The sequence below is a fragment of the Mobula birostris genome, chromosome 8, assembly GCF_030028105.1.
Source record: "Mobula birostris isolate sMobBir1 chromosome 8, sMobBir1.hap1, whole genome shotgun sequence".
NCBI classification, from domain to species: domain Eukaryota; kingdom Metazoa; phylum Chordata; class Chondrichthyes; order Myliobatiformes; family Myliobatidae; genus Mobula; species Mobula birostris.
Genome location: NC_092377.1, coordinates 70471078 through 70486733, shown reverse-complemented (window position 1 = coordinate 70486733; position 15656 = coordinate 70471078). Strand labels below are relative to the sequence as shown.

The window sequence follows — 15656 nt, the reverse complement described above, 5'->3', positions numbered from 1 at the left end:
ATCCAAAGGTTTAATTAAGTACCATTTATGGATACCTAGCTTGTAATCTAAAGGCATTTTAATCTTGTATGCTGAAATCAAAAAAGAAATGTATTATATTTAGCTTCTATCTTTCTTCATTTGTTATTCGAAATTACACAGAAAGGTGCAGGCATTTGGAGGACAATCGCAGGACATATCTTGGAAAAATGCACACACACTGTTTGACATCTTCACATTTATTCACTTTGCATACACACAACTGCATAATTACACCTTCAACTGCAAAGAAAAATAATCCAGTGCTTTAAATTCACAAAATCAGTAGTCCACATTAGAAACTATATTGCTAAACTGTAAATGATTGGAAATATATTTAATCACAGAAGTTTAAATTACACAATTTAAAGATAATTTAAGAGAGCAGACTTTAATCTCAGCAACCAAGAAAATTAACGTAAACCATCATTTTTTTTCTCTCTTGGTTGAACAGTACTGTTACCTATATTTATGTTACTGATAACGAAGAATTAAATAAATTGGATTATTCATTAAGTAAACATTCTTTTCTAAAAAGAAGTAATTGTTTTATCAGGTGAGCTCTCTCCTCCAGCACAATATAGTCGCCAAGCAAGAGTTTGTAGAAGTGCAGCAGCTTCTGGATTCCACCCCCTCCCACCCCGACTTTAATCAGCCAGTCCAGGACTTTCCATTACAGGACAATGTCTCACATCCACACACATCAGTGGAAATGTGTGTGGTGAGACACTGCGTATGTGTGCAGGAGCCAAGCTGGGCGCTTCCAGTGTATTGCTCAAATGATAAGTGAAGCCACAGGAGTTTTAGTAACACAACTGAAATAAGAAGAGTTTGCATTTATATAGCACTTCTAACATTCCAATTCTCCTCACAAGAACATTCTGAAACATAATCTATCACTGATATTATGATAAGTTAAAACAGCAGTGTTTAAGGAGCATCCACATCTCAATAACTTCCTCCTGTCTTACAGGGTTCAGTTATGTCCCTTTTCCAGCCTGCTGCCTATCCCCAATTTCCGCCACTGGTTCAGTGGTGGCCGTCATCTTCGGCTGTCTTTCTCCTCAACTTTGGAATCTACTCCCTAAACCTCACAGCCTTCCTCTTCTCTGAGACCAAGGGCTTTAGCGAGAGAATTCCACAGCCAGGATCACTGCTGACTGAAGGGACAGCCATCTCAGGGGCACAGAGCAGGAAGCCAGGGATCATAGAACTGTCCAAGGCCAGAGGAGCAGGAGCTGGGCTACAGGGATTTCAACTTGGAGAGTAGCTTTCCACTAGTCCAGTTAAAGCATCGGTTTTTTTAAAATCAAAGAACATAGTTGCTAAATCAAAATACAGTTGAAAAAGAACTAAAATTAGAAGGTACTGACAACTGGATACGATTTCATCTCCAGTGAAGGTTTCCAAATTGTAAACACAAAATACTCTGCAGAAGCTGGGGTCAAAGCAACACTCACAACACGCTGGAGGAACTCAGCGGGTCGGGCAGCATCCGTGGAAACGATCAGTCAACGTTTTGGGCCGGAACTCTTCGTCAGGACTGAAGAGGGAAGGGGCAGAGGCCCTATAAAGAAGGTGGGGGGAGGGTGGGAAGGAGAAGGCTGGTAGGTTCCAGGTGAAAAACCAGTAAGGGGAAAGTTAAAGGGGTGGGGGAAGAGAGGCAGGGAGGTGATAGGCAGGAAAGGTGAAGAAAGAATAGGGGAAAACACTATGGGTAGTAGAAGGAGGCGGAACCAAGAGGGAGGTGGTAGGCAGCTGGGGGAGGGGGCAGGGTGAAATAGGAATAGGGGAAGTGAGGGGGAGGGAATTACCGGAAGTTGGAGAATTCTATGTTCATACCAAGGGGCTGGAGACTACCCAGATGGTATATGAGGTGTTGCTCCTCCAACCTGAGTTTAGCCTCATCATGTCAGTAGAGGAGGCCATGTACGGACATATCTGAATGGGAATGTGAAGCAGAGTTGAAGTGGGTGGCTACTGGGAGATCCTGTCTGTTGTGGCGGACGGAGCGGAGGTGCTCGATGAAGCGGTCCCCCAATCTGCGTCGGGTTTCACCGATGTAGAGGAGGCCGCACTGGGAGCACCAGATGCAATAGATGACCCCAACAGACTCACAAGTGAAGTGTTCCCTCACTTGGAAGGACTGTTTGGGGCCCTGAATGGTGGCAAGAGAGGAGGTGTAGGGACAGGTGTAGCACTTACGCTTACAGGGATAAGTGCCGGGTGAGAGATCCGTGGGGAGGGACATATGGATAAGGGAGTCGCAGAGGGACTGATCCCTGCTGAAAGCGGAGAGGGGTGGAGAGGGAAAGATGTGCTTAGTGGTGGGGCCCTGTTAAAGGTGGCAGAAGTTGCGGAGGGTAATGTGCTGGATCCGGAGGCTGGTGGGGTGGTAGGTGAGGACAAGGGGAATTTTGTCCCTGTTGTGGTGGTGGGAGGATGGGGTGAGGGCCGAAGTGCGGGAAATGGAGGAGATGCGGTGAGGGCAACATTGATGATGGCAGAAGGGAAACCACCATCCTTAAAGGAGGAGGACACTTGAGATGTCCTGGAACGGAAAGCCTCATCCTCGGAGCAGATGCGGCAGAGACGGAGGAACTGGGAATAGGGAATGGCATTTTTGCATGTGGCAGGGTGGGAAGAGGTATAGTCAAGGTAGTTATGAGAGTCAGTGGGCTTGAAGAAGATGTCAGTGGACAGTCTGTCTCCAGAGATGGAGACTGAGAGATCAAGAAAGGGGAGAGAAGTGTCCGAGATAGACCAAGTGAATTTGGGGGCTGGGTGGAAGTTAGAAGTAAAGTTGATGAAATTGACGAGCTCAGCATGGGTGCAGGAAGCAGCACCAATGTAGTCGTCAATGTAGCGAAGGAAAAGTTGGGGAGCAGTAGCAGAATAGGTTTGGAGCACAGACTGTTCCACATAACCAGCGAAGAGGCGGGCATAGCTGGGGCCCATGCGAGTGCCCATAGCTACACCATTGGTCTGAAGAAAGTGGGAAGAGCCAAAAGAGAAGTTATTAAGTGTGAGTACCAGATTTCCAAATCATACATTCTCTTAGATATATAACTAAACCGGAAGGAACGTAATTTGTCTCATTATGATTTGCTCTCATCATATTCAAAATGATTGCAAACAAAGCAGTAGTGATATCAGATCCTACATTGCAAGGACTCCTCAGTAAAACAAAAAAAATTCTCCTTAATGGCCTCAGCAAAATGCAATTCAAATTTAGTTAGTTAGAAAGATGACTCATGCTAAGAAAAATCTGTTCTAAATGGACTAGTCAATTATTGTTCCTGCATCACAGCTTTGAAGGGGTTTTCCTCTCCTTTGCGTTATAGACAAGCTACAGTTGGTGGGAGAAGAACCTACTACCAACAAAATGGACATACTTCAGGATTGGATTGGTTTTCGGATAGTTTGAAAGCACAGGAGGAAAGAAAAAAACATATTTCAGTGCTCAAAATCTAAGCAGAAGATAAGCAATTAATGAGTGTGGGTGAGTGTCTCCAAGGTGACCCTAAATTACTGAAAAACAGATTAATTTGCTCCTTCAAAACTCCAGTTCCCATTTTGTAACCTCCTTGGCTGATTCACTGTCCAATAATCTTAGCTTTGCTTTCTCAGCCTTTCATTCTACAACAGAGTTTTACAAAAAGAAACCATATTAATTATGGCTACAAAATATATCTGAAAGTGTGATGCTCATTAAGTCAGGCAAAAGTGATTTTTTTTTAAAAAAGCCACATATAAATATGAGGCTTTTGCCTTCTTACCTTCTTTACATGCAAGACTTCCAGCATTTGATTGTTCAACATACCCTTACAAAAAGGCTGTCGCATCTGTCTTTGTGTTTCCCCAGCCTCAGAAGATACAAAGGCAGACCCAGTTGGGGAGAGCGATTCTATTCAAGATGTTACTAAGGGAGACCAAAAGCGTGCACCAGCAACCCTGCACTGCTGCATATTAAATCATGACCAGGACAAGCAAGGACTCTTTGCTTTTGTTGATCATTTTCATTTGATTGAGTCTTTTTTGGGTTGTGGGATTTCTCACTTTCATTTCTCTTCTCGGTGCATAATTAAGCTTAAGGCAGTCAAGTCAGGACGAGTTTGAAGAGAAGCCAAAACAGAGACAGTACACTTTAAGGCACAAGACTTATTAACAGCACCATGTACGTTTGAAATATTTTCTTCAAATGAGAAAGTGCTTTAGGCATTAACAATTGGCACATTTATGCATAATACTATACAAATAGTACCCTATTACTTCAGGCATGTGAAAACATTAAGCTCCCCATCTGTAACAGGGAGACAGAAAGGAGAAGCTCTTAACTCCGGGTGGAGTCATCAGGACACCATCATGACAGTATTTTTTTAGTTGTCTTTCCTATTTCTACGAGGTCAAGTTGCTAGCTCGACGCTCAACCCAGCACGGATGGAAAGCGTGCAATGGAGCCGTCTGGATTCGAACTTGGGAGCCTTTGATTTGAAGTCCAGCATTGATGCCACTACACCACCAGCCGGCCAGTAACAGGGAGACAGGCCCACAATGCATTAATGTTTTAAAAAATAACAAACTTTAAAAGTCAATTGTCACTAACAGGTGTTAAGCCTAAAGACCTTACACATTTAAACTTGATTGACAGTTCTTCAACCCCGCTCATCATGTTCCATCGTGCTACTGGTGTGTTGGTCAGGGAAATGATCATTGAGACCTGTTTTGACATGATTGACATTCATCTTTTATTTGGAATGTAATGAAATAGCTTATATGGAGGTTGATAATGAGATGATACTGGCATTGGTAGCTGTTGGGCAAACTTGCATATAACATAATCAGGGATACGCAGCGAGCACCAATTACTTTTTCCATATTATCACTATAAAACAAGATGCAATCACAGACCACAGGGTTTACACGAGATATTTTACACACTCACAGTATGGATTCTTTTGAATCCTGATCCACATGACCAGAGGGAGCAATTGGCTTTTCAGTGTAAGACACAAGTGGGGATGTCTCATTCTCTGAACTGGGGTTAGCCACTGCTTCCACCTTCACATCCGTTAGATCTGTTTTCCCTGTGTCCAGTTCCTTCAGGCTGGTGTAATGGAGGATTCCTGCTCCCAGAGCATCTCCTTCTACGTTAACCACAGTGCAGCTCCGGTCTCTATTAGAAAATCAAATTAATGCAAAACAGAGTAAAATATTTCCCCATTTTCCTCCCCCTCCCTGCAGCTGTGTAAGTAATGGCAGGTCTTGGCCATGTAACCAGGCGGCTATTCCCTGGGTGAGCCCTGATAGGAGGTTTCAGCTCATTTTTTACTGAAGGAGTCCCATTCTGAGTCAAACTCCAAACACAGTCTGAAGTTCCTACTCAGATTACAGGACATCAGAAACAGCAAAATTATAAAGCTTTCTTAGGAACATGAATGGGGCCCCTGTTCTGCACAGATCCACAAAGATTTTGTCATGTAAATGACTGACACGGTAGTTCAGTTTCCTTAGCGATGTACCAAAAGGTGCCAGAAAGAGCTCAGTCAAATTTCTAGAGTGAGCCAAAATGACCACAAAATAAACTCTGTGGTGTAAATATTGCTCAAACACCTAGGTTACTCTTCCTTAAGTAGTTGTCCAGGTGTGGTTTCACCAAAGTCTCCTATAGTAGTAGTCAAATCTTCCCTCCTTAAAGACTCTGTCCTCCTTATAAAAGCAGCACTCTGTGTGCTTTCTCAATCATTTGCCATTCCACATGCTAACCTTGTTCTGTTCAGAGTAAATTTATTATGTCACCATACACAACATGAGATTCATTTCCTTGTGGGCAATCACAGTAAATGCAAGAAACACAATAGAATTAATGAAAGACACACAAAATGCTGGAGGAACTCAGCAGGCCAGGCAGCATCTATGGAAAAAAGTACAGTCAACGTTTCGGGCCGAAACCCTTCAGCAGGACTGACTGAGCCCAATAGGATGGAGAAACAACCAAAGTGTAATAGACACCAAACTGGGCAAATACAAGAAAGAAAGAAAGAATATTAATCAGAAGTAGCAAGCAATATTGAGAACATGAGATGAAGAGTCATTGAAAGTGAGATCATAGGTTGTGGGAACAGTTCAGTGTTGGAGCCCAATCTTCCTCATTCTAGCTTAGGTAAACGAGGCTAAGTAAAGTTCTGTTGCCAAAGTCCTGAACCTGTTCACTCATCACTCACTGCTCACCCTACACAATTCTCACAGTCGTTCAGCACTGTAGTGCAGTTAGATGAGTGGCAACCTTACAGCTTCTGATCCTAACTTCTAGTGCTATGTGGAGTTCGCACACTCTCCCTGTGGCCACGTGGGTTTAATCTGGTTGCCTTCCACTTCCCAAAGGGGTGTGGGTTGGTTCGATAGCAACTGTAAATTGCCTCTAGTGTGTTGGGTAGGATCAAAGAATTGTCGCTTGAATTGGGGAGCATGCCTTTGAAAACAGGTTGAGTGAACTTGGCCTTTTCTCCTTGGAGCGATGGAGGATGAGAGGTGACCTGATAGAGGTGTATAAGATGATGAGAGACATTGATTGTGTGGATAGTCAGAGGCTTTTTCCCAGAGCTGAAATGGCTGCCACAAGAGGGCACAGGTTAAAGGTGCTGGGGAGTAGGTACAGAGGAGATGTCAGGGGTAAGTTTCTTTTACGCAGAGAGTGGTGAGTGCATGGAATGGGCTGCCGGCAACGGTGGTGAAGGCGGATACAACAGTGTCTTTTCAGAGACTTTTGGATAGGTACATGGAGCTTAGAAAAATAGAGGGCTATGGGTAACGCTAGCAATTTCTAAGGTAGGGACATGTTCGGCACAACTTTGTGGGTCGAAGGGCCTGTATTATGCTGTAGGTTTCCTATGTTTCTAAAGAAGAGTTTATGGGAATATGGGGAAAATAGGTTAAAGTGGAAACTAGTAGTAGAATAGAAGAGGACACAGACTCAATGGGCCAAGTGGCCTCTTTCTAAGTTTTAAGGAAATATGGAAATAAATATGGAATATTTTTTCTTTCCTGTTTTCAAAACCCTCATGGTTTTTCCATTCACCATCCCTGTTAACTCCTTCAGTTCTGCAAGCCACAGATTCCTCGTTTCCGGCTTCCTTCACATTCTCATTTTCTATTGTACCAACCATGGTGCCAGAGTTTTCAGCAGTTTGGAATTCAAGTTTTAAGTTTCTTTCCTCCTTTAAAACCTTCCTCAGAGATGTGTATGCCATGGAACCTAAAGCTGTTCACCCTCTCAACCACAGATCCATTGATGTCAATAGGGGTTAGCCCGCCTCCATTCCTCCTGTAATCCACAACCAGCTCCTTTGTTTTTGCGATATTGGGGGAGATATTGTTTTCTTGACACCACTGTGTCAGGGTGATGACTTCTTCTCTGTAGGCTGCCTTGTTATTATTTGAGATTAAGGCAATCAATGTAGTATCGTCAGCAAACTTAATTAGCAGATTGGAGCTGTGGGTGGCAACACAGTCACGTGTTGTTGGTGGAGAGTTGTGCCCGGATCTTGTCTCTGTATTGTCGTTTCACTGCCTTGATGACTTTGCACAGATTGAAGCTGCATTTCTTGAGTTCCTGTTGGTCACCTATTTTGGTAAATAAGACTATCTTTTAACTCTATTGCCCACGTGCCAAATCCTGTTCACTCACCACCTGTTTGTCAGTAGCTCCCACAGATTCAAAATTCCCATTCTGCATTCAATTCCCTCAACTGTCAGGTGATTCACAACTTCACTTCCTCTGTCTGGCCCTGCCAGTCCACCTCTAGTTCCACCACCGTCTCATTTTCCACCAATGCTGAACTGCTGTGCTATAGTTGGACAACTAGATTATCATCACATTGCTCTTGCTGGGAACTTTCGATGGGCAAATTGGTTCCTGTAATGGAACATTGCCCATAGCTTTCTGGTTGTGTGGGGATTTTCTGATGCACTGCAGCCATAAAGGGTTATATATGAACATCCAAGTCTCTTTCTTTAAAGGGTATTGAGTTGAAAATCCATGAATTCAATTTGTGAAAGAAGCCTCTGCATTTGAATTATAGCACAATGAAATCACCTCCTTCCTACCCCAAAGCCTCCATCAGTCACCAAGCAAGGTTTGCTTCTCCACCAATATTCCCAGCTTCTTTGGAGCGGAGAAGGGAACACATTTTGATCAGACAATGTTAGTTTTGAACGACTGAAATTGCACTCTGCAACTGTTTATTCATCTTTTATATTTAATTATTTGTGGTACTATTACCATATTATTTGTCATATTCATTCAAACAATGAGGAAAAAAGCAAACCATTTTGCTCTCTGGGTCTGCTCTGTCAGTCAATGTGATCACTACTGATCCTTTCACTTCACGGTATAGATCCAAATCTTGAACAGACAAGGTCAGAAATGCAGAATCTCAGAGAATTCAAAGGTCTGTGGTGATTACAGTGATCAGTAAGGTGAAGACCACAGGGATTAGAAAGCAATTGGAAATTTGTTTTTCCTTGTTTCAAAAACTGTGTCTCTGCTGACCTGACAGCCAACACAGGCCGGGAAACAAGAGTGTGGCTGGGCGAAAGGAACTGGTGCGGGTGGGGGGGGGGGGGGGTGCGGTTTCTGCCAGCCACTTGTTGTGAGTAATCACTTCCTAGGCAGCAAAACTTTCCCATTTCCCAAGTGGGAAATTACCCAATGGGATTAAAATTAGACCTAACTGTGATAAAACACAAGATTGATTTTATATTGCTGTTGAAGTGGAGCAAAGAATAGCATTGTTATCAAATTGGGTTTGGTGTGTTTCACTTAGTTTAATTTCAACCAAATGCTGTGAATGGTCCCAGCCTGCTGCTTCATCCAAAGTGTGACAATTTCAGAATAACAAATGAAAAACTTGAAGAGGGAAATTAATACCATTCAAATATACATACATAGATAAAAGTGTAGATAATATAGATAAAATATAGAAAGAGGGATACATTGATATCAGGCATACTTACACAATCCAGTCCACTGCCAGGATGAGGGAGAGGTCATTGGTGGGAAGTCCAATGGCTTCCAGAATAATTGCTATTGTGAGTACTCCTCCCGCTGGGATTCCTGCTGCTCCAACACTGGATGCTGTGGCAGTCATTCTGTAGGCAATATTAATGTCACTTACTTATAGTCCATCTGCTTACATCAGCCTACAGTGGAGAACTGAACTATTCAGGCCAATAGGCCGACACCAGCCGCCTCTTTGCCTCATCTACCAAACTTTCCCTCTTACTCGGTTTCTTTGTAAATCCATCAGTGTCATTCAACCAATCTGCTCCATATTCCAACCATTCTCTTTGTAAGGAGGTTTCGTCAAGTTCCTACTTCCATTTCAGAGGGCTTTGCTCCCTCCCAAGTAGGGACATTCTCCGTCTGAAATCTGGAATTTAGCACAATGACTTCAATGCTTACAAAGACTCTTATGTTTGCATTGCGTCTTTGTAATCGAAAGACATCCCAAGGCAGCTTACAGGAATGATCACAACCTCCACTTGACACTGCCACATGAGGCTATATTAGCACAACTGGCCAAAAGTTTAGCTGAAAGGGGAGATTTTTAGGGAGTGTAACAAAGAACGATGAGACATAGAATAATACAGTATAGATACAAACTCTTTGGCCCAACAAGTTCACACCATTAGGGGGACAATCCAGCTAGACACAATTTCCTACATTTGGCCCATATTGCTCTAAGCCCTGCCCCTCTATGTACCCTAATCAAGTGCCGCAACCACTTTCTCCAGCTGAAGAAGGTTGAGAAAGGTTGAAGAGGAGGGTTTAAGGGAAGGAACTCTAGAATTGAGCATTCAATCAGGCCAGGAGCACCTTTATTGTTGGACAAAGGAAATCTGCACAAGAGGTTGAAAAGCAAGAGTTGAACTAATTGCTGTAGAGCAGACATTTGAACATAATGCATCGTGCCAAGTTTCACTACTGACTGCAGAGTCCAATATCTCTTCGTAAGTAGGCTGATTGAAAACCTCTAATCTTTCACTTAAGTAAATAATCGGCGAAGAATTGAAAAAGAAAACACCTGTGGAAGTTCAGTTCCTGTCAGCTGCTGTTAGTACCTTGAGTACAAATTTTTTAAAGTTCCATTCTTTAAAAATGTTTTAAATATTTGAACATTGATATTGATGTGTTTCTAAACTGAGACGTTTAAATCAAAATTGGATTGATGTGATGACACTTTCATATATTACTTTTACTCTGGTTTTTATACTTTTTAAAAATACAGTACATAGATTTAGTGCTTTATTACTTCCCATTGTACACATAGGCTTTTAGGATATGATAGAAATGGAAGTTTTAAGTATAGAAAAAGTCAGGTATAGTTAATGTTATTGTTAATTTTGCATAATTGTGAAAAGATATACTTCAAAGTTAAAAATAAAAAAGGAACTGCATGTCATGTATGTATAAAATAATACTGGAATATTGGAATCCCAGAAAATCAGTATCTTTAGAGTGGGAAAAGACATGAACATCTTGGCTTACTCAAGCAATGGATTGTTAACAAAATTGAAATATCTCTTATTAATTTGCTCCACTTTTGTTTTTAAATCTGCTGTCATGTTTACTGGGGCCCAGACTAACCAGGTGGGAGTTTTACTATAATATATAGGTCAGAACTCTGTGATTTAATCAGAAGAGTTGAGTGTATGGTGCCATGGTAGCATAGCAGTTGGCATGATGCTATTATAGCTCAGGGCAGTTCAAAGTTCAGTTTTTAATTTATTAATTCAGGGGATGTGAGCATTGCCAGCTAAGTAGGCATTTATTGCCCATCTCTAGTTGCCCTTGAGAAGATGGTGATGAGCTGCCTTCTTGAACTGCTGTCATCCCTAAGGTGTAGGTACACCAACAGTGCAGTTAAGGAGGCAATTCCATGATTTTGACCCAGCAACAATGAAGGAACAGCGATATGTTTCCAAGTCAAGGTGGTGAGTGACTTGGACGGAAACTTCCAAGATGTGGTGTTCCCAGGTAGTGGTCGTGGGTCTGGAAGGTGCTGCTTTAGGAACTCTGGTGTGTTGTTGCAGTGCATCTTGTAGAGAGTACCCACTGCTGCAACTGTTCGTCAGTGGTGGAAGGTTTGGATGCTTGTGGAAGGGGTACCAATCGAGTGGGCTGCCTTGTACTGGATGGTGTCGAGCTTCTTGAGTGTTGATAGAGCTGCACTCATCTAGTCGAGTGCTGACTATTCCATTACACTCCTGACCTGAGCCTTGTAGATGGTGGACAGGCTTTGGGGAGTCAGAAGGTGAGTTACAGGATTCCTAGCCTTTTACCTGCTCCGGTAGCAGTGGTGTTTATATGGCTAGACCATTTCAGTTTCTTCTCAATGGTAACTCCTCGAATGTTGATAGGACTGGGATTCAGTGATGGTGATGCCACTGAGTGTCATGGGACGATGGTTAGAGCCTCTCTTGCTGGAGATGGTCATTGGCTGTCACTTGCATACCTCAAATGTTACTTACCACTTGTCAGCCCAAGTCTGGATATTGTCCAGGTCCTGCTGCATTGGGGTATGAACTTCTTCACTATCTGAGGAGTCACAAATGGTGTGCAGAATGTTGTGCAGTCATCTGCAAACATCCCCACATCTGACCTTATGATGGAAGGAAGATCTTTGATGAAGCAACTGAAGTTGGTTGGTCTGAGGACACGTCCCTGAAAAACTCCTGCAGTGAGATCCTGAGGATTAGATGATTGACCTCCAACCTCTACAGTCATCTTCCTTTGTGTGATTCCAACCAGCAGAGGGTTTTCCCCCTAATTCCCCACTGACTCCATTTTAGCTAGGGCACCTTGATGCCACACTCAAAGACTGCCTTGATGTCGAGGGCTATCATTCTCACCTCACCTCTGGATTTAGCTCTTTGGTCCAAGGAGATGATGAGGCTCAGGAGCTGAGTGGCCTGACGGAACCCAGACTGGGTATCCGTAAGCAGCTTATTGCCAAGTAGCTGCTGCAAGATAGCACTGCTGATGACCCCCTTCCATTACTTTGCTGATGATTGAGAGTAGGCCGATAGTGTGGTAATTGGCTGGGTTGGAATTGTCCTGTTTCCTGTGTACAGGACGTACCCAGGCAATTTTCCACATTGCCGGGCAGATGCCAGTGTTGCAGCTGTACTGGAACAGCTTGGCTAGTGGCGCAGCAAATTCTGGAGCACAAGTCTTTAGGACTATTGCCAAGATTTTGCCTGGGCCCATAGCCTTCACAGTATGCAGTGCTTTCAATGGTTTCTTGATATCACGGGGAGTGAATCTGATGGTTGCATATTGACATCTGGGATGCTGGGGACCTCAGGAGGAGGCCGAGCTATTTCATCTACTCGGCACTTCTGACTGAAGATTGGTGCAAATGCCTCAGCCTTTGCACAGGTGTGCTGGGTTCCTCTATCATTGAGGATGAGTATATTTGTGGAACCTCATCCTCCAGTGAGTTGCTTTATTGTCCACCACCATTCACGGTTGGATGTTGCAGGAGTACAGAGCTTAATTCTGATCAATTATTGAAGTATGCCTGGTGTTGCTCTTGGCATGAACCCTGGCCTGGTGGTAATGTTAGAGTGGGAGATGTGCCAGGCCAGGAGGTTACAGATTGTAGTTGAGTACAATTCTGCTGCTACTGATGGCCAAAAGCGCTTCATAGATGCCTAGTCTTGGGCTGTTTAGATTTGTTCGTTCTGTCCCATTTAGCACGGTGGTAGTACTGTGTCCAGTTCTGGTTGCCTCACTATAGGAAGGATGTGGAAGCATTGGAAAGGGTACAGAGGAGATTTACCAGGATGCTGCCTGGTTTAGAAAGTATGCATTATGATCAGAGATTAAGGAAGCTAGGGCTTTACTCTTTGGAGAGAAGGAGGATGAGAGGAGACATGATAGAGGTGTACAAGATAATAAGAGGAATAGATAGAGTGGATAGCCAGCGCCTCTTCCCCAGGGCACCACTGCTCAATACAAGAGGACATGGCTTTAAGGTAAGGGGTGGGAAGTTCAAGGGGGATATTAGAGGAAGGTTTTTTACTCAGAGAGTGGTTGGTGCGTGGAATGCACTGCCTGAGTCAGTGGTGGAGGCAGATACACTAGTGAAGTTTAAGAGACTACTAGACAGGTATATGGAGGAATTTAAGGTGGGGGCTTATATGGGAGGCAGGGTTTGAGGGTCGGCACAACACTGTGGGCCGAAGGGCCTGTACTGTGCTGTACTATTCTATGTTCTATGTAAACCACTGACATAAATCGTCAAGTACCAAGCAACTTAGACACAGCTGATTATTTAGAGTATTTACCATAAAATCGGAGCCAAATTCTTTTTGTTCAATGTAGCTGTTAACATTTCATTTCTTCAGCCTCCCATCCTAAAAACAATCTTCCCCTACCTTCCTCCCCCTGCACTTGTTAAAACCACCTCTAACTTCTCCCACACTCCGACCAAAGAACATTCAGATAAGACATTATTTCTCTCTCACTCTCTTTTTATATTTCAGATGCCTTGTATGAACAAAATCTTGTTTTTGTTTATTTCCCATTTCAAATTTACTCCAGCAGGAGTCTGAGTTTATGGCATAAAATTCAGGACTTTTTGAAACCAACTATCTGTCATTCGACATCGTTAGAAAAAAAGGGTCAATCAGGTCATTGTCACATTGCTGACTGTGGGAGCTGACTGCCAAGTTCCCTACGTCATGACTGAACGGTGAAGGAGACTCAGGCAACCGAATGGCCCAATTCTGCTGCTGTCTTACAGTCTTATCACAACAGTTGCAACACAAAGTACTTCGATCGCCTGTTCAGGGCCTTTGTGAGCTGAGTGTGTGGGGAACTCTACAGAAATTTACTCTAGCCCTGAGAAGGTCCATTTTGGTCCTTCTTCCTGCATATTTGATAGCAGCACTGGTCTGTTTTCATCTATACGTTTGGAGATATGAAATCGCTCGTCAGACAGTGAATGTTGGCAGGATGGCCTAACACTATTCAATAGATGCAGCAGATTTGAAATTAATTGACCTAATTTTTCCCAAACTATAGGACATGTTGATTGGGCATCAACAGAATCATTCAGAATTAAAGTTTTTTTTGACAAAAAAATATCAGCCCCAACATTCCACAAGGCCTGGCCGTGAAGGATTTTCTGTGCACAAAGTGAAGCGATAGCACAAACTGCCTGAAGCTGTCATGGTGCTGCTGTTCTCTTTCCCCGGAACAACTGGATTAACACTAATGACATGATCAGTCCTCATTTTCAAGAGAGATTAGCTGAGTTAGGCTTCACGGCTGGGTTTGATTAATGACCTAATTGGACAAGGATGCAGCCGTTGAAAAGACACGTGGATGGTCTTTCAGACAAATGAGGCGAAATTGTTTCAAACTGCTCCCTTCTTTTAATCTGCCCCGTGAACCCTTGTTAGAGTAGCTTTGTTCCATGCAAGATGCTTCCCGATGGCCAATACAGGCAGGCGAGCCAATGCCCATCACCAGCACTGCCCATTTCCACCGGTTAGGGAGTATTCAGGTGACAGCCAGTCTTTGCACCAGCTGTCTGCGTCCTGCTCAGCTCACCTGCTGCCAAAACCACTCAGCCCTGTTCTTGCTGGTTCTACACTCTCCTGCTCTTTGTGTCTGTTACACCACCTCTATGTTCCGCTTTTCACTGTCCCTTTGCACCTGTTATACCACATAAGTGTCATTCCACAAGACCATAAGGCCATAAGCTATAGGAGAATAATTAGGCCATTTGGCCCATCAGGCCTGCTCTGCCATTTCATCACGGCTGATCCAATTTTCCTCTCAGCCCCAGTTTCCTGTCTTCTCCCTGTACCCCTTCATGCCCTGACCGATCAAGAATCTATCAACCTCTATGTTAAATATACATAAAGACTTGGCCTCCGCAGCTGCTTGTGGCAAAGAACTCCACAGATTCACCATCCTCTGGGTAAAGAAATTCCTCCTCATCTCCATTCTAAAAGGATGCCCCTCGATTCTGTGGCTGTGTCCTCTGGTCTTAGGCTCTCCCACCATAGGAAACATCCTCTCCACATCTACTCTTTCAAATGTATTTGTGGAGAAACTTGATTCCTTTTCTGCGTAAGAAAACTGGGAAAAATGAAAGCAGACATTCAACAGAAGTAGATGCTCAAATTGTGACAGAAATTAAGCAACATTTATTACTTTTATCAATGCAAGTTTCAACCTCTAATGTCATCCCAGTTGTGTAAAGGAACTATGGTTTCAGAATTAGTAAAAGCGGCACCAGTATTCTCTCGAGCCTTTAACAAGAACGAAGCTTCAGAGTGAATCTTTCAACCTAACTGCAGGCCCAGACAGTCAGGTAGCCAAAGGATGATGAGAGAGATAAGCTTTAAGGAGCACCTTAGAGGTGGAGGATCAATGTGTTGAGGGGAAAATGCCTGGGGAGACATCTTGAATGCATAGGATCCAGCCACTGAAAAAGACCTGCATTTCAATAACTCGTTTCAAGACATCTCATGGTGCTTTAGAGCCACTGTGGTAAAACTTCATTTTAAATCAGCCTCGACTGACGAATGAAGTAATTCCCCTCTCTTCATTATAATGG

General features: G+C 43.4%; 1 protein-coding gene across 4 annotated transcripts in view; it reads right to left on the bottom strand.

Annotated features, from left to right (window-relative positions):
- Window positions 1-210: 210 nt before the first annotated feature.
- slc1a4 (solute carrier family 1 member 4) overlaps window positions 211-15656 on the bottom strand; it is a 79345-nt gene continuing 63899 nt past the window's right edge. For 3 of the 4 annotated variants that reach the window (XM_072265428.1, XM_072265430.1, XM_072265431.1), the window contains exons 7-9: window positions 9034-9168; window positions 4964-5194; window positions 211-833 (exon numbers count right to left, since the gene is read on the bottom strand). In XM_072265428.1, the coding sequence (XP_072121529.1) occupies window positions 794-833; window positions 4964-5194; window positions 9034-9168 (406 nt within the window). In that variant the 3' untranslated portion in view covers window positions 211-793. Of the gene's footprint in view, window positions 834-4963; window positions 5195-9033; window positions 9169-14954; window positions 15176-15656 lie in introns of those variants that run through there. The other variant, XM_072265429.1, reaches the window with a different exon arrangement.